This window comes from Dasypus novemcinctus, chromosome 5 (assembly GCF_030445035.2).
Source record: "Dasypus novemcinctus isolate mDasNov1 chromosome 5, mDasNov1.1.hap2, whole genome shotgun sequence".
Taxonomy (NCBI): Eukaryota; Metazoa; Chordata; class Mammalia; order Cingulata; family Dasypodidae; genus Dasypus; species Dasypus novemcinctus.
Genome location: NC_080677.1, coordinates 106,677,139 through 106,696,371, shown reverse-complemented (window position 1 = coordinate 106,696,371; position 19,233 = coordinate 106,677,139). Strand labels below are relative to the sequence as shown.

General features: G+C 47.4%; 2 protein-coding genes across 3 annotated transcripts in view; one reads left to right on the top strand and one right to left on the bottom strand.

Annotated features, from left to right (window-relative positions):
• SND1 (staphylococcal nuclease and tudor domain containing 1) overlaps positions 1-19,233 on the bottom strand; it is a 450,188-nt gene that overhangs the window by 45,655 nt on the left and 385,300 nt on the right. The gene's annotated exons all lie outside the window — the stretch shown is intronic.
• LRRC4 (leucine rich repeat containing 4) overlaps positions 13,214-19,233 on the top strand; it is a 38,397-nt gene continuing 32,377 nt past the window's right edge. The window contains exons 1-2 of one of the 2 annotated variants that reach the window (XM_004471657.5): positions 13,214-13,911; positions 14,110-16,343. In XM_004471657.5, the coding sequence (XP_004471714.1) occupies positions 14,210-16,165 (1,956 nt within the window). In that variant the 5' untranslated portion in view covers positions 13,214-13,911; positions 14,110-14,209 and the 3' untranslated portion in view covers positions 16,166-16,343. Of the gene's footprint in view, positions 13,912-14,109; positions 16,344-19,233 lie in introns of those variants that run through there. The other variant, XM_023592632.3, reaches the window with a different exon arrangement.

The following is a 19,233-nucleotide window of genomic DNA, read 5'->3' as shown; positions in this document are numbered from 1 at the left end:
CCGCCCCATATCAACTTATTTCATTTCTGCCTCTAGTTTCCATTCTATCAATGTGCAAATTCCTCATTTCACAGCTATAAATCTGATACAAAGCTTGGAGAAGACATCAGACAGGCTCTATAATCTCTGCTAATCCTGTAATCGGGTGCTTAACTCAGGACACTAGTGGATTTGCAAAATAAGGGTTTTAGAAACTCAAATGGCATTAGCAGGAGACAGAGGCAAATGCATGGAATGACGGAGCGAGGGCCATCAGTACAGAAACAGATTCATTTTATCTATTCCATATGAACCATCTGGGGGAATAAAAGGACTAAATGGGAAATGGCTATGATACCTTCAAGCATAAAAAAAAAAAGAACACAAGACCCTTCCTGAAGTTTCCTGTAAGTTATATGTTTTGGGAGTAGAAGAGGAGAGCTAAGAGGTGGGGGAAGAGAGAGGAGAGGGAATATAAGCCTCTTTCTTTAATCTAAACCCCTTTTTATGATCTTTGTGACAAAAACAATGACAGATTCCAGCAAGATGACAGTAAGGAAAGATTTTTGAAAAGTGTGCTGTGCATGCATGGAGTCCATGTAAAAAAATCTGTAGTAACCAGCTTTCAAGTCACTGGTTTCAGATTGTCTACTCACCTGGTCTACTCTAGGGGACAAAAGTCTGTGAAGTGGGCAGGGCTACATTTGACTAAGCCCTGTGTCTCTAGGAGCCTGCCTATTCCTCTGTGGATAGGGCTTGAATAAATCTTGCTGTGTTACATGCCTGAGATGCAAAGCTCCTTGCCTGCATCAAGTGGAGAAGTGAATGACACGCAAACACAAGTGCTATTGACCCAAATGTGGTGACTGGGCACTAGGGCTAAGAGGTGAGTCTGGGAAAACCTCTAATTCATCTAAATGGAAACATTTCCCTGGCTTTTGTCCCTCTTTAAGTATCCAGTTGCGAAAGCACCGAGTACGTGGACGAGTCTCCAACTGGGACCGTTATCTTTGTTCCTTTTGGGGACCAAATGATCCTCAGGAAAAGTTGAGTATAGGCTACTGCAGGAGACCTCATTCTGCTAGCTTGTGGTCTCTCTCTCAAGGCTGGCCCTGCTTCCTGCAGGCCCACAGACCTTCTCTCTGTCCTAGCCCTTGTCTCTCGTAAAATAATATGAAAACAAACAAAAAAGAATTTGTGTGGTTATAATGCTGTCCTATTTAATGGACAGTTTCGCGATGTATAGTACAGGCACATTATTTATGACTGACTAAATATGGGTAACTATAATTTTTGGTCATGTTTTTGTCTAAAAAGTTGGATAGCAGGCTCTGATTAGTATATTCAAGTTAATTACGACAGGTGTGATTCCAAGGAGGTTTCAACCCTGGCAAAGGTGAAGTCAGTGTGAGACACCCAGCAGCAATGAAGGATGAGGGGTAGGGGGAACTAGCGTCAGCCCTGACATGGGTCACCTGATTAGGGAGAATTCAGCTGACCTCTTTGGCTTGGTGTGGTGAGCCATGCCCAGAAGTGGTTGCTCTCACGAAGGGATGCAGCCCAGTGTGGAGCTATTCAGAGGCCAAAGACTAAGGCCAAGTCCCACCTTCCTTGCCAGTGCTACTGTCCTCCAGGCTCATGCATGAGGTCTTAGAGAACACCCACTAGTTCTTTTCCTTCCTAGAAAATGGTACTTAATTAGAATGGTCTTGTTCACCACTAAACAAACAAGTTCAGATTATGTGTCTAGACTACTCACAATACCAAATAACACTTTAAAAGAGACAGACTCAGACTGAGAGGAGCCAACTCCTTAAGTGGAATTGAAAATGGGGGTGTTGTTACTGGTGGCACTGAAGCCAGAAGTTCCTGTTGTCACATTAGAGCATGACTTCCTCTTGGTCTTCAATCTGATAAAAAACAAAGAACAACAACAACAAAACTTTTACCCTGCAGGTGCCAGATGATAGGAGCAGAGGATCTTATTTCTATTTTCAGACACAGGAGCAAAAGACTGCTTTAATTGGTTAGGAAATCAAAAAGGCTCAGGCCAATACGAGGCCCTGCTAGCTGAGAGAAAGATGGATGGTCCAGGAGGATGAGCAGCAGTAGGGCACTAAACACGGGCCACATCTTTCTCAGGCCTCTGAGGTTCCCTCTAGAAGGAAGAATTAGAACGTCCCCAGTGTGTTGGTTGGTCAGTCTGCTCATATTCATATTTTCTCTCGCTTACTGTCTCTTCTACACATACAGCCTTGAATAGATCCTACTGACTGGTATCTGCAGGCAGGCTGCCAGAAGCCAGGGCAAATTGCTGCGTATGTCTGAGCTACCAAAATGGTCTCTTGGGGAGGGATCGCCCAAGGGCGCTGTGCCAGCGCCAAGTACCACCAAGTTGCTGGGCCAGAGAGGCCATTTGGGGATGGAAGGGGAGCCCCTGTCCAGCCCAGAGACTGCTCAATTACACAAAGAATCCTTTCAGAGTTATTGGCTGGCAGGGTTCCTCACAGGCTTTTTTTCAGGGCTTGTGCACTGAATACAAATCAATTGGCCTCATTGAGCTACCACAAAAACCAGCCCCAGTCACCCAGAAAGTGATGCAGAATTATCACCAGGTCCAGGCAACATGGTAAGAGGTCCCCAGAGGTCCCCAGCTGGTAACCCTGCAAAATGTGGGGCCTTGGTACCCCTCATCAGAAGCAGAGCTATTCCATTCTGGTGTACTTCAGAGAAACAGTTTAAAGTAGACTGATACGACAGGCTTCTAAGAGCATACTGCTTGGCATGCTTGGCTGGTAGTGAGGCAGAAACTGAAGAATGGGTGTTCATAGCCAGGGGTGGGGTTCTGGGGTAAGAGAGAATAAGGCTCGAGGTAGTAACGTTACCCTTGGTTAAAAATTAAATAAGTAAATAAAAACTTTCATTCTGGCCAAATTCAGAACTGTGTGTTAGTGAGATAGTAAATAAAAGAAAGAATATGATGAATATAAGCTCCTTTATTTTATAGTCTCCCAACCCAAATTCCTCTAGACATAAAGGTGATTCCCACTGGAAGCATCGCAGAGAGAAATATATCTAAAAACATGGGCCAAGAGCAGGCCGGAGGTGGGATTAATCTAACTTCTGAAGAGGCTCACATCATAATGGAACAGGAATGTGGTACCCAGAAACCTGGGTGTCAGCCAAACCCACCCATCAGTTATTTGATGACTCATAGGGAAGCCGGTGGTGTGAGCTCCGGGCTGGTCTTGCCTTGGCATTCCTAATGCTTTACCTCCCCCTACCTCTAAGGGTAATGAGTTTGACCTTTCGCTCAAAGGTGGGGGCATATCCATCTTTGAGGATGGTCTGTGAGGATGGTCCCATCAGTAACTGAGAGAGAAAATTCAACTCCACATTTCATTATGGGTCCTCTAACTCAATAGATCAGACAAAAAACACTCTGAGAGGAGAAGCCCACATTACTGGATGATGAACTTAGGTTATACCAATTGGAATTAGGAAACCCCAGCTAGACTGAAGACTGGCTGCATAAAACTGAAACAACTAAAAAACTGTGCTAGGCAGCCTGAGGGTTAGTGATGCTGATATACCAAAAAAACCTAACAACAGATCAAGAAGGCTGGCAGAGAGAAGGCAGTGCTGACATAGCACCATTCTACAAACCAAAGGGATTATGAACGTTTGAAGGCAATGGGCGAGAGATGCAAGAAGAAAACACAGAAGAGGACTCACCCAGTTTCAGGCCAAATAGAGTCACAGCAAGAAGAAACATCTTTTCTTAAGGTAAAAGGAAATGAAAGTCAAGGCCGTCATGGGAAAAGGACCCAAGTGGTCCAGGTTCCTAGTCAGACTCCCTGTATATCTGTTTGCTTTGTCTCTCCCTGAGTGTTTTAAATTAAGAGTCTGTGGATGGGATTGTTTGTGCTTTAGTCATGCAAGATTTGGGGACTGACAGCTACTAGAGATGAGGCCCCTGGACAGAAGGGGACAGAAGCCCTGAGCTCCTCACTGCCCAGCCTGGTGCCTCCAACGATGTTATAGCTCAAGCACTCAGTGGGATATTTATAGCTGCCTTTAAATTTACCCAGCTCTCCATAAAGTGAGGTAATGGGGCGCCTTTTACTGCTGCTAGTGGCCATTTTCCTAACATTCTTTAATTAGCAAAAAGCGTTGGCACAGACATTTTCAAAGCATTTGATCTTACTGTCCTGGTGTTCCCTATTTCAGGCTCAAAAGCCCTCACTCCCTTTGGAGAAAATGCACTTTAGCAAATTTGAAAATGACAGGCATGTGTACATGAGCACAGGAATGTATCTCTGTGTACTCATACTAATTTGCTAACTCATCACATTTACAACTGTTAAGAACCTATAAGCCTCTGGGATACTGTTATAAAACTCTCATTCATAATTTGTCACCAAGGGGCTAGGAATGTTAAAAATCAAGGACTGGAGAAAATCTTAAGATCACTAGGATCCTCTAACTTTCCCAGTATTAAAAAAAAAAAAAAAAAAACTAAAGCTGGTAATTTTTTACCTACCTTTTCAAAGAATTACAAAGCAGAGCTAGGGTTATCAGATACCATGAGGGAGGCCTGGACTCTTAACCACTTGGGCTATCTAAAAACTGTTCTCTTTCCTTTGAAATAACTAATTCATACAATGACTATCATGGCAGTTTGATGTTATTTATACATTCCAAAAAGAAAGATTATGTTTGTAAACTGGTCTGTTCCTTTGGTTGCATTAGATTCAACTGAGGCATCTGATTAAATTTGGTTAAGATTAGGGCTTTGATTCAACCATGTCATTAGAGTGCTACTCAGCACTGAGTCCCTGCCCCCTTGCCGGGCTGATAAAACAGACTCTCACATGGAAGTAGACACACAGAGGAGCAGATAAATGAGAAAAGAAAGAAGGCTCCATTAGACACAGCAGAGACCCCAGAAGAGAAATGAGCCTGATAGTCTACGGCTGACCTTGTGAAGAGACCTAAGCAGGCCAACCTGTAAAGAAACAAGCCCTGGGGATAGAGACAAGCCTTGCGCCAGCCTACAGCTGAGATAGAAGAAGCTGGGACCAAGGAGCCGTAAGAGGAAAAAGGAGGGCTGAACCCTCCCAGATAATAATTGTTATCTTGCTTCAACACGTGGCAAATGACTCTGGGTGAGCAAGTACCTCTTATGGTACCTTTATGTGAACTCTTCAGAGCCTTATGACTGTAAGCTTCTATCCCAAATAAATACCCTTTATAAAAGCCAACAGATTTCTGGTACTTTGCATCGGCACCCCTTTGGCTAATACAACTATTGAACTACTCTGATCTAGGTAGTGGAACAAGACTGGAAAGGCCTCTGTTGGAGGTGTGTAGGCAATAAATGGGTAAACAAACAAAACAAGATAAGGTCAGATAATGTTAAGAAAATAAACCTGGGTGATGTTGACTGTGGTTGGTGGGGCTACTTCTGACTGTAGTCATGGAAAGCTGCTCTGAGGAGACCAGCTTAAGGAGCCAGCCAGCTGAAGATGTGAGGGAAGAACATTCTAGGCAGAGGAGAGCACAAAGGCCCTAAAGAGGAATACCAGCTTAGAGTTTTCCAGGAGAAGAAAGAAGATCAGTGTATCTGAAATACAGGGAATGAGGAAGAAGAGTGATAACATATGAGGCCAGAGATGGAGGAAGGGCCATGGTAAGCAGCGTGGTTGTTATTTGAATTATGAAAAGATAGCAGATCATTTTAAGCAAATAAATAACAAAACCTAATGGAAATATATTATTAAGCCCACCGAGACTTAAATAAGAAAACAACTCAGATATACAGTATGTAAGAGGCAGAACTAGGATTTGAATCCAGGCTTGACTCCAGAAAACTTTCACAATCACCATCGTCCAATGCCTGACAGCATTCACTGAAAAGAAAAGATTTTTAAAGCTTCTATGTAATATATTGTAGAAATCAGGTTTAGGCTTCCCCCAACCAAATTATGAATGAATTTATACACACATTGTATATGTGTGTATGTGTGTGCATGTGTGTATGATAGGGTGGGGGGGGGGGAGAGAGAGAGAGAGAGAGAGAGAGAGGGAAGGCTAATTGTAGGCATGGACCCCTGATTAAATATCAAAGTTATGTCTGAGGTACTTGAAAAGCCATTCTATTCACAATTGTCAGTTTCACATTTATACCTGCTGGCTCTGATCTTGAGGTGACCCATAATTCCAATGAGCAAGAAGGTGAACATTTCTGTGCTATTACAGTTAAGCCAAATTTTGTAGAAATGCCAATACTTTAGTATTACTGGCAAATGCTTACATGCTTTAAAACATTATGCTAAGTGAAAGAAACCAGACACAAAGTACTACATACTGTATGATTCCATTTGTATAAAATGTAAATATAAAGCAATTTATAAAGATGGAATTAGATCAGTGGTTATGTAGGGCTCTGGAAGGATAGAGGGATTGACAGGTGATTGCAAAGGGGTGTGGAGTTTTTCTTGTTAGTGTAATGAAATTGTTCTAAAATTTTCTGTGGTCATAATTATACTAAAAGCCATTGACTATAATTTGGATACAGCGTATGGTATGTAAATGTATCTCAATAAAACTGCTTAAAAAAAAAAGACATTTGGGATGAAATCTAGATGCCATGTAACAAAAGAGTGAAAACATGGTTAAAAAAGGGAGTCAAGAGAAACAAAATAACAAGACTGATTACTCAAGCCTGCTACCTTCCCCCAGCTCACACTGCTTCCGAACTGCATCCTCTCCCTTCCCACTGGGATGACCCGTAGCAGTTTAGCTCACACATGGCTTCTCTGCCCCTTAAAAGCATAGGCACAGGTGAATGTCACCTGCTGGTTCCCTTCTCCTTAAATGGTACATAATGGGTATCACAGGGGCTTACTGTTCGGGCTCCGGAAAGATGAAAGATGGAAATCCGGCTCTGTCATTGTAGTGGGCTGAATGGCGACCCTGCCCCCCAAAGAAAGGTCTACATATTAACCCTCAGTACTGGTGTCTACCACCCTATCTGGAAAAAGGGCCTTTGCAGATATAATTAAGGTTCTTGAGATGCAGAGATTCAGTGGCAAGTGTCCTTATAAGACACACAGAAGAGAGACAGCGACAGAAAAAGAGGAGGCAATGTGATCACAGAGGTGGAGAATGGAATAATGTGACCACAGTCAAAACCACTGGAAAAAGCTGGAAAAGGTAAGCCCCTGGAGGAAATGCAGCCCTGTTGGATTTTTTAGCTTTTAACCTCCAGGATTGCGCAAGAATAAATTTCTGTTGTTTTAAGCTGCCTATCATGTAATTTGTTGCAGAGGTCTCAGGAAACTAATGCAGTCACTCCTCAGTTCTGAGAAAGCTACAACATGGGGAATCTAATGGTACCTGCCTCAGGGAACTTTTGTGAGGATTTAATGTGTAACTTGCTTAGCATGAGGAACTGTTGCTATTAACATCACTGTTCTCAGTGCTACATACACAGACTGCCAAAGGGAAGGCTAAACAACAGGGCTTGTGGTAGGCCGGCGCACCTGCACAGGCAGATGTTTTCAAGGCTCCTAGCTGGGCCTCTCAGGCCTGTTTGACTATAAAGGCGCTTGTGGCCAGAATGGGTATCAAGCTGCTATTCCAAAAGAGGAGGCAGTGGGGAAGTAGAGAGGTTTCTCCTTCCATGCAGCCCTGGTAGGCCACAGGGAAACTGCAAGCCCTGGAGAACTCACCTTAGGAGAGAAGGCCCTTCCATTCTATAGTTCTTTGCCATTCTTATTAAGCATCTTGTCTTTTCTTGGATGAGGTTTTTGGAAATTTTTTTGGATGGGACCTGCAGGGAGAATGCTTTTTTTGTCCACTCCCTTTTTACTTTCTTTCAGAGCAGAGTCCTTAATGGAAAAGAAGAGCAGATTCTTGGGGTACTGGAAGAATGGGTAACTCTGGAACAGCTGTGTTGCCTTGACTCATTGAGGAAACAGTAAAGAATAAAATTCAGACCGTTTGTGGCTATATGTACTAACTGCACAGCCACAGCCTCACCATGGGATCACAGGCAAGAAAAAGAACCCTCCTGTGCAATAGTGACTTTATCCATTAAACAGAAACTATGTGACCAGTTGCCCCTGGAGTGGTATTTGCACATGAGAGAATATGAGAAACTGAATATACCAAGCCCATCCAGACCCCCTACCCACATAGAGAGACACACAAACATGCACACTTCATGTTCACTGGCTTGGGTAGGAGGAGCACACACATGCATACACACATGATATGTTCATTGCCTTGAGTAGGAGGAGGTACGTATTTCCATGTAGACCATTTCTCAAACTGTTTTATCATTACTAATTCATGAATTGGCTGGTGTCTTCCCTTTATGAAGTTTCCATTCTGTTTTTTCCTTTTCTTCTGTTTCTCAAATTTCTTTGTATTCTTTGCTCCTGTTCTGATCTTAGCTCAAAATGCAGTATAAAAGAGTATAAAAATGGAAAAGGTGCTTGAGTGGGGTTTGGCCACCCAACAGTATGACAAATAGGAACCAGAGTAGGGGTTCTTTACCAGGGGTCCACAGACCATTTCAGGGGGTCATGAGCTTGAATGGAAAATTCATAAAAACATTATTCTTGTGTGGAAATGTTGGTGCGGGTGTGATATATTTATTAACTAATACACAGTATAGTGTGGACTTAGTAAGGGATCTGTGGTTTTCACCTAACTGGCAAAGGGCTCCATGGAACAAAAAAGGTTAAGAACCCCTGAACTAGAACTTCAAGGGAACACGTGCTCTTCCTGTCACTGATGAACCCACCTTAAGGGACCCAAAGGCCCACTGGAGACAAGATAGTCCACTGGCAAAGTCTGCACACTCTTGGCAAACCCTATGAGGCATTATGGACATCTAGTGGCTATTCAGGATACTGCCTCAAAGATGCATGTCAGGGTGTGGAATGGTCTAGTCCCAGGCCTTACCAGAAACCCAATTATCAGGGTTGAGCCAGGCAGTCCTCAGTCCCAGGATGACCATTTCTTCAACCTCCCATTAGGGAGCCCAAGTCACTTAGAATGGCAGGGTGGCTCCACTGAAGACCCATCTTTATCCCAGTCAAGTAAAATCTAATTATAGCACCTCTATACAAGGCCACAGAAGACAGGCATTTGGAAACGTCTGTCAGGTCCCAGGTTTAAATGTCAATTGGATATATACTGTCTGTCATCTTGACGGAGGAGCTGAGTTCAGAAGGGACAGACTCTGGTATTAGTCATTTGGCTTAGGTAAGTCACTCTGCTGCTTCTCTTAGCTTCATTTACTTCATCTGTAAAATAAGAGGTTATGTGCAGATGATCTCTAAGGTCCTTTTTACTTTTAACATTATGTGATCCATGATCCTTCTTTGTAGCTGGGAAAACACAGTCTCATCTGCTCTGGCACTGTGGACCTCTATATTAAACTAAAGGAAGCATTCTTTCCTCAACTTTGTGGCTCATTTCCAACACTGGGCTATAATCCCAAAGGATCAACATTCTGCACAGAGCTACATATCTGAGAAGGGGCTGGAATTGTGGAATATAAGCACCGAAATGAATTTGCTAGTCCATTTCCTTAATTTTACAACTGAACCTCAGAGCTGTCTTAAGATCGGTTATATGTCTAATCAATGGCAGAAAGGGGATTAGGACTCAAGTAATCACAATCTTAGTCCAGGGCTCATTTTATGATACTAAGCTCCTGACATAGGCCTTGCCCAATCAATATTGCTTTCTTCAGCTGTCTCTGGCTTTATCAGAGCAATCTCTCTGGGCATAGCAAAGGAAAACATTCTCAAGCCAGCATTTCTTCCTTCTCTCCTCTTAAGGTTCAAGCCCCTTTTTATTCCTCAGTGGGACCACTTCAAATCAAGGAAAAAGTCAGAATCAGGGGCTGTGAGAAGCAAGAGATGACAGCTAGATGGTACTCGAGTTACCAGGCTTAGAGGTTTCAGTTCAGAAGGGCTATGCTGGGATGGCCCCCCAGCATCCTCTTTAGCCCTGGTCTATCTAAAATAGTGCTCTCCTAGCCCACCTAGAGCTTCGTGGGCTGCATGGAGCTTGGGCAAAAATCTACAAAAGTACACTGAGACAATCTCATTACTAAACATTGGTTTGACCCATGTCAGCCCAACCTTTCATCTACCCTCACAGTATGAGGGCAAAATTATTCATTTGCTGGGCCTGGAGCTGAACCGATGAGGCTAGGCAGAGCCTTTCTTTTGCCTGAGGAGGGAGGGTACCCATACTCCATCAGGCCACCCAGACCTGGACCAGGGTCTCCTCTGGCATGACTCAGTACCAGCTGTGGCATGGAGGACTCTCCCATCAGGAAGTTTCTGAGTCTTTTCTAGAGATCCCTGTCAGGTTAGGCTCACATTTTCTGGGTCTACAAGAGGGGAGTGTCTTGCTTGAAGATGAGGACATGCAGATGGAGCTTCTGTCAAGAAAGCAAAATGTACCACTCACGAGTCCAGATGGAATTAAACCCTAGTATCAGAGTTCGACATACCTCCATCTCTCTCCTTCCTTTTTATTAGTCATTGTAAGTATACAAGTTAAATAAAGGATCTGTTTCCCCCCAGTCCCTCCCAAACCACCTTTCAATTTATTTATCTCTCAAAGACCCTTCAATGAACTTTCATGCACTCTTCACCCTCATCTTGCCTCCACCATTTACTCTATTCAGAGTAGAGACATGGGATGTTTTTGTTACAGTGATGTAAACACTGGACTCCAGTTTGAGATGTGGACTGAAATACTAGCTGTTGCTTTCTGGGTATATGACCTTGAACAAGTTACATACATGCCTGAACCCTCAATCTGTAAAACGGGTAAGGTAAATACAGATTAAATGAGAACAGATACATAAAGGCTTTGGTTTGGTGGGAGCACCTAGTGGATAAACATTCCAATAAGCGACTCTGGGAATCACTCCCATGCCCAAGTTCTTAGATATCCAAGCTCTGCCAGGTTCAAATCTCAGCTCCACCACTTATTATGTGACTCTAGGCAACACATTTAACCCATTTATAACATATATAAGCTTGCTGGGAGGATTAACAGTGGTATACACAGATTAGAGGCTCAATAAATATTAACTATTAATGTTATTGTTTGACTGCAAATAGAATGGGAAATCCAACTTGCCTACAATGCAACTGGTTCTAGAACATCAGGAATTCCATGGCATATTTACAAGGTTCAGGGCAGCAAACAATACTAAGATAAAAGTGTGGTAGAACCCAGGACCTCCTCTTGCTTAAGATGATAACGGTTTAACAAGCAAGCTTATTAGAGATGGACGTGGGGTGTTGCGCAAGTGGCAACAGCCCTTTAAAGAATGGGACACTAAATCTATGCCACATATCACTGGACCATTGTCCTAGGGCTTAGCGACAGGCCACCCCATCCTCATTTGGTAGAGAAAGGAGCAGTCTTTTCCAGGGTGGAAAAGTCGTGTTCTCCCACAGAGGTTTGTTGAATGCCCCAAGGTTTCCATTTAACCAGAAACAGGAACAAGGACTCCGCTCCCAGAGAAATGCTACTACTCCAGATTATTACGCAGTTCTCGGGGAGTCCCCGCAAAAAAGAGGGGCTGGTGAAGCCCCCAGAACAGGTAAGGAAGGCTTAAGAACTCCCCCCCCTCACCTCCCCCCCGCCCACCACCTTTTTCTAGACGTAGGGGAGGGCAAGCAAAGGGAGGGCACAGGGCCGCAGAGTGGGAGGCGGCGGTTGCGGCTTCATGAATGAAAAGGTTGAGCCGTGGAGTTCACCTCAATCCCAGGTTGTCAGTGGCCCTGGCTCTTCGCATTTGGTCTTTCCTGCGACTGTCTCCCTCCCCCGAAACCCTCCTTAAGAAAACGATTATTTAAAGCCTAGGAAGGGTGAGGAGATCTGCAAGGGAGGGTAGGGGGTGGAAAAGCTAGGTAACTGCATGTAGCAGCGGACGGGGCTGCCCGCTGAGCCCCGGCTCCGGGTCTTCAGGCTCCAAAGCAGCCCCAGCCGCCCCCGCGTCCCCGCCGGGCAGCTCCGAACTCTGCGTACGTTGTCCCGGCCGCGCGACGAGGCGCGCCGTCCGCATACGGCGGGGGTGAGGATGACGCGGTCCGGGCGGGAGGCCGGCCAAATGCAGCAGTCCCGCCGCGGGCCACCGCGCCCCCGGCTTCCCGGCCCCTAAGCCCACCGCGCCGGGAGCAGCGAGAAAGCGCCCAGCGCTCGGGTGCGGTGTGGAGCGAAGGGCGGGGTCCGGCGCAGGCCCTCCTGCTGCAGCCCCGCGCGGTTCCAGCCTATCAGCGGCCACCCAGCCGATCCCTCCGACGGGACCAAAATAGCTGCGAACGCCTTCGACTTGCGCGCGGCCGCTCACTTGACGCTCACTCTGGCTTGCTCGCCCGCCCGCTCGCACCCAGCCCTGCTCCCCGCATCTAGAGGGGGTGGGGAGGAGGCAGCCTGGGGAGGGGGGTGGGGGGTGGGGGAGAGGAAGGAAGGACCGGAGGAAGTCGGACGAAGGCTCGAGGAAGTCGGACGAAGGCTCGGAGCCCCGGGGCTGGCAGCGCCGCGCGGCAGTGCGCGGTGCGGGCCAGCGCTGCGCTGGAAGCCTCTGGCGTTAACCCCTCGAGGGAAGGCGGCGGCGGGGGAGCGGTGTTAATACATAAGAGCACTGCATCACGCTAATCTTCTCCCCAGAACAGTATGCGTCAGCAGTACATTCACGTTCTGACTGAAGGACAAAAGGATGAGAGAGCAGTCTGCGTGGCTGCTGCCTGCAACACCGCGAGCCCGGCGCGAGGAGGAGACGGTGGGCGCCGAGCGCAGGGGGCCCGCTGCTGCCGCCGCCGCTAGGAAGCCGGGACCATGTTCCCGGGCTCGCGAGCGCTTCCTGCACCTGCGACCCCCGCTGCTCACGCCGCCGCCAGCGCTCTGGCCGCTGCAGCAGTCCGCGGGCGGCCGGGCCACTGAAGGCGCCAGGAGCCGAAGCCCCGAACTCGCTCCCTCCGCACAAAGGCAGAACCAGCGGCGCGTCGGGGGCCCGGCAGCCGCGGGTGGCGGCGGGAGGCTGCGCGCCGCCGGGGGCCGCCGCCGGACCCGCTCCCGCCCCCGGACTCCCTGAGGGGGCCTGCGGTGCGGGCAGAAGCCCGGCCGCCGCACGCTTCTCCAGGCAGCGGACCTGGTCCCGGCGCTCCCTTCGCGCCGCTGCCCCTCAGGGGGCTGGACGGATTACTGCTCCTCACGCCGAAGAACGGCGAACTGGAAAACTAAGCCCAGTTTTTCTCCTTTTAACCCTTAAGAGAAGAAGCGAGGAAAAAAGGGGTGTGTGTCTCGGGAGGGCGAAGGAACCTCGAACACCTCCTTTTAACCCTCGCAGCACCACGAGCTAACGACTGCAATCGGCTGCCGCCAGCCGGGAGCGGCTGGGCCAAGAGAGAAGGGGCAGCGCAGCACGAAGCAAGCGCGGCCTGGGAGGCTTCGCGGCGCCCCCTCGCTCCCCTCCGGGAGGCCGCGGAGGGAGCCGGCTGTGGGGGGCGCCGGGGGCACACTTTGGCGATGAAGCGTCTCCCCCCCTGGCTTGTGCGAGCGGGTGCCAGGGTCCAAGGACAAAGCAGGGAAGCGCCGGTGGCGCCGCTCCTCGGGCCGAGGGGGGGGCATGCACCTGCATAGCCCGCCGGGCCTGGGCTCTCCTTGGTGCGCCTCAACTCCACCGCTCGCGCGGAGTCTGGCTCCGGATTTACTAGAAGCCATTTTGTCTCCCCCACCCTCCCTTCCCCTCCCCTGCCCTCCCTGTCCTCACTACTCCCCCTTTTGTTAATTAAAACTAAGAAGTGAAAATGGAAACGATGTGCCCAGCTCCTGTGCAGAAAGCTTAAGGACCCCCACGCCAATTCCTTCCTTCCTTTCGAGGTAGGTGACAGCGAATTGGGTGGGAATGGTTATAATGTTGGAGAGAAAGTATGAGCGTTTTAAGGGCTTGTCTTAAGAGGGAGGGCTGGGAGATGAGGAGCCACTCTTTAGTTTGGCACGATCTTTTTTTTTGGGGGGGGGGGTATGTGGCGATCTGCTCCGTCTCTCTAATGGCCCCCTCCCCACCTCCTTCTTCAGATGGAAAGAGGAGCTCTTAGCTCACTTAAGCCGGGGTAGGGCTGGTTCTCCTTTCCGAGCCAAAATCCCAGGCGATGGTGAATTATGAACGTGCCACACCATGAAGCTCTTGTGGCAGGTAACTGTGCACCACACCTGGAATGCCGTCCTGCTCCCCGTCGTCTACCTCACGGCGCAAGTGTGGATTCTGTGTGCAGCCATCGCTGCTGCCGCCTCAGCCGGGCCCCAGAACTGCCCCTCGGTCTGCTCCTGCAGTAACCAGTTCAGCAAGGTGGTGTGCACCCGCCGGGGCCTCTCCGAGGTCCCTCAGGGTATTCCCTCCAACACCCGGTACCTCAACCTCATGGAAAACAATATCCAGATGATTCAGGCTGACACCTTCCGCCACCTCCACCACCTGGAAGTCCTGCAGCTGGGCAGGAACTCTATCCGACAGATAGAGGTGGGGGCCTTCAACGGCCTGGCCAGCCTCAACACCTTGGAGCTGTTTGATAACTGGCTGACAGTCATCCCGAGTGGGGCCTTTGAATACCTGTCCAAGCTGCGGGAGCTCTGGCTCCGCAACAACCCCATAGAATCCATCCCCTCGTATGCCTTCAACAGGGTGCCCTCCCTCATGCGCCTGGACTTGGGGGAACTCAAGAAGCTGGAGTATATCTCTGAGGGGGCTTTTGAGGGACTGTTCAACCTCAAGTACCTAAATTTGGGCATGTGCAACATTAAAGATATGCCCAATCTCACCCCTTTGGTAGGGCTGGAGGAGCTGGAGATGTCAGGGAACCACTTCCCTGAGATCAGGCCTGGCTCCTTCCATGGCCTAAGCTCCCTCAAGAAGCTTTGGGTCATGAACTCACAGGTCAGCTCAATTGAGCGGAATGCTTTTGATGGGCTGGCCTCACTTGTAGAACTCAACCTGGCCCACAATAACCTCTCCTCTTTGCCCCATGACCTCTTCGCCCCACTGAGGTACCTTGTGGAGTTGCACCTACACCACAATCCTTGGAACTGTGACTGTGACATCCTGTGGCTAGCCTGGTGGCTTCGGGAGTATATACCCACCAACTCTACATGCTGTGGCCGTTGTCATGCTCCCATGCACATGAGAGGCCGTTACCTGGTGGAGGTAGACCAGGCCTCCTTCCAGTGCTCTGCCCCCTTCATCATGGATGCACCTCGGGACCTCAATATCTCTGAGGGTCGTATGGCAGAACTCAAGTGTCGGACTCCCCCAATGTCCTCTGTGAAGTGGTTGCTGCCCAATGGAACAGTGCTCAGCCACGCCTCCCGCCACCCACGGATCTCTGTTCTCAGCGATGGCACCCTGAACTTTTCCCATGTGCTGCTCTCAGACACTGGGGTATACACATGCATGGTGACCAATGTGGCAGGCAACTCCAATGCCTCGGCCTACCTCAATGTGAGCACGGCCGAGCTCAACACCTCCAACTACAGCTTCTTTACCACAGTCACAGTGGAAACCACTGAGATCTCACCTGAGGATACCACCCGCAAGTACAAGCCAGTACCTACCACGTCTACTGGTTACCAGCCGGCATATACCACCTCTACCACGGTGCTCATTCAGACCACTCGTGTGCCCAAGCAGGTGGTGGTACCCACGGCAGAAAATGGCAAGATACAGACCAGCCTGGATGAGGTCATGAAGACCACCAAGATCATCATTGGCTGCTTTGTGGCAGTGACTCTGCTAGCTGCCGCCATGTTGATTGTCTTCTATAAACTTCGTAAGCGGCACCAGCAGCGGAGTACAGTCACTGCTGCCAGGACAGTTGAGATAATCCAGGTAGATGAAGACATCCCAGCGGCGGCATCCACTGCAGCAACGGCGGCTCCATCCAGTGTATCAGGTGAGGGGGCAGTAGTGCTGCCCACAATTCATGACCACATTAACTACAACACCTACAAACCAGCACATGGGGCCCACTGGACAGAAAACAGCCTGGGGAACTCTCTGCACCCCACAGTCACCACTATCTCTGAACCTTATATAATTCAGACCCATACCAAGGACAAGGTACAGGAAACTCAAATATGACCCCCCCTCCCCCCATAAACTTATAAAATGCAATAGAATGCACAAAAAAAAAAAGCAACTTTTGTACAGAGTGGGGAGAGACTTTTTCTTGTATATGCTTATATATTAAATCTATGGGCTGGTAAAAGAAACAGATTATATTAAAATTTGAAAACAAAAAAAAATCAAAACAAAACTATTTTCTAACTTGTAAGTTCTATTTAAAGGGGGAGGGGAGGGGGAATTTTGGGAATGTTGTGGGCAAGAAGTCACAAGTCAACTTGCCATGTTACCAGAAGGGATTTCTGGTGTAAGGTTGAAACTGCTAAGATAAACGAAAACAGCAACAACAAACATCACTAAAGAGGTGGCCTGGAGGCTGCTGGGGGGGCGGAGAGGGGAGGGATAGATTGAATCTGTCATTTTTTAGAAGATGCTTCATAGGATATAGGTAAATACCCATTTCTACAAACACCTTTCTAAACCGAGAGCTGACTTTGCAGATTTATCTTATTAAAAAAAAATACAAAAAAAAAAAAAAAAGTACCAAGAATTTGTACTGTGCCAAAATGTTGATAGCCAACAAATTTTTTTCTTCTGAGACCTGGGGGAAGATAGATCTGTAAATGTATTTTAAACAGGAAAACCACTAAAATTCAAATGAACCCTTAAAAGGGCTGAGTGTGCATGCCTGTCCATGTGTACAAGTCTCCTCAGTTTGTGCGCTGGGACACACATGTGCTTTGCCTGACACAGCGCTTTAGGAAGGAGCAGAGAAGGAAGGGAGCTGGCGTAGCTCTCAGTCAAACGCTTTCACACTGCACCAGATTCCTGCAGTTGGGCTTAACCCACTCCGTGCAAGGCATGTGTGTATTCAGGGTTTCCAGTGGGAAGGAGGAGGCCCCTGAAGGGAAGCATCACCAGGGAGAGGAGAAGCAGAGAGAATGTATTCACAGGAGGCCACAAATTAGCATTGTGCCATGTCCACCTGTTGTTCCAGGTATTTGACAAATGATTGTAGACAAAGATGGCATTTTACGATTTTTTTTAAAAAAGGTTTTGTTTGTTTGAAGGTGGAAAGGGAGGAGGAAAGGCTGGGATTGGGGAGTTTGGGGGAGTGGAAGCTTTTCTCATGCTTGTGATTTGGTGACTATTCTAAATGCTGATTCATTAGGGATTATTACAGCTGATGTCAACTGGTTGTAGTGAAAGGGTGGGAGCAGAACATGAGTAGAGGAGAAAAGAGAGAGACACAAAAGGCACTAGCTCATTTAAAGTAATGAAGCCTTTCCTACCAGGATGGTTCACAAAAATGTGAAACCCACAGTTAAAACAAAAGTTGACCCACATGCACCCATGAGGGAGTTCTGCATGGAGTCCTGTTGAATGTAGCACAATGAGGGAAGGCTTCCTTCTCCCAAGCCTCAGGGGGTGGTGGAACAGAAACGGTGGGTATGGGTGGGGAAGGCAGAGATCTCTGTTATTCTAGTCCATTTAATGATGTAACTTCTTTCGTTTATTATTTTAGCTTTAAAAGAAAATAAAGGGTTCTGATTTGAAAGGGGGTGGGATGGGTGGGGGGATTGGGGTATGCCAACAAAAGAACACTGATTGTAATGTGAGAAAAGTGTATTTTTGTATTTTAATAAATATTGTTCAATTTTTAATTCAATGTCCCCAAAGGGTTAAATTGAATAAGACCCTGTATCTATAGGTTCTCACAAGCATCAACCAAGTCATTTCTATTAAAGGAAAAAAATTGGAAAAAAAAAAAGGAAAGGGGAAGGGTGAGATAAGGTAGGAGGGGAAGACAATGTTAAAAAATTTTTTTAAACTATGGGTTTAAAGCTGTTAATAACCCTTCCTTAGCTTAAAAAAAGCACCCCAAATCTAGTATATCTTTTATGAGCTAAGTGCATTAGTCCCTGGATTTTGTGTGTGTGTGTGTGGGGGGGGCAAGGGGTAAAACCATCTTCCCTATGCCTGGAAAAGCAGGGGAAATGGGTCAGCCTCAGCTTCTGGGACTTGGCCAGAAGTTAAATGCCATCTCAGCAGAAGCTGCTGGTCAGGCAGCACCAGCTCTACCCAAGGACCCTGGGGGACCTGAATTTAAGAGGCTGCAGTAATGTAGTTAGGCTTACATTTCCCATAGGCAGTGTTCCTGTTCTCTGGGTGCTAAATAGTCAAAACATGTCTTGGTGTTGGTAGGTGTCTGTCTCTTGATGCTTACTGAGTAATGACGTCCAGGAAGGATGCATGAACTTATACCCTGCATTTCTTCAGTGCTAATATTTATACTAATGCAGGGAATCAGGACTGAGTGGGTGTGATCTCTCTGGCACTAAGAGGGAAAGGGGCAGGCAGCACTTTACAGCACTTAAAGAATGGCTAAGAAAGGACCAATTCTTACTCCTCCTGGGAACATACATCATTTTTGTGATGCTTGTGGCAGCATGTGTACATGGGTAACCACTTACAATAAACTGCCACTCAAGTTTCTAGGCTCCAAATAAACATTCCCTCTGCCCTTTTCTTTACCACCCTACCCTTAGTGAAAAGAAAATTGCAGCAGACTAAAGGGTGAGACTTGGCTAGGAATAGTTGAAAAAGCAAAAAATTACCCACTTTACAAGTGCCACAAGATTCAATTCAGGCTCCTAAGAACAACTTCCTGGGTACACATTCAGAGGCAACTGCTGAAGATATGAAGTTGCTGCTTCAAAAATGGAATGTGGAACTATTCTAATACTCCTTTTTTGGCAGCTATCTAAGGCCATCATGTAACTATATAGTAGCTCTGGACTGATAAATGGTCCAAAGCTGAACAAAGCAAATGAGAGGAACTAGAGAAAGGGGTCTAAAACAATCCTGGGAAAGGGGCTTAAGAACAAAGGCTCCCAGCCGTGATTTGGCCTTGGATTTGTCCTGGGGGCTGAGCATAGTCAGGCCTTGGAATCTGAGGGAGAAATGCTCTCCAGAAGGAATCTCAAAGGAGTGGGGGAGACTGAGAATAAGGTTCGTAGTTATAAGTATCCTCAGAGCTTTCTCCCTGCCGTGGGCCTACCCTTCCACCTGGGACACTGTTTCAG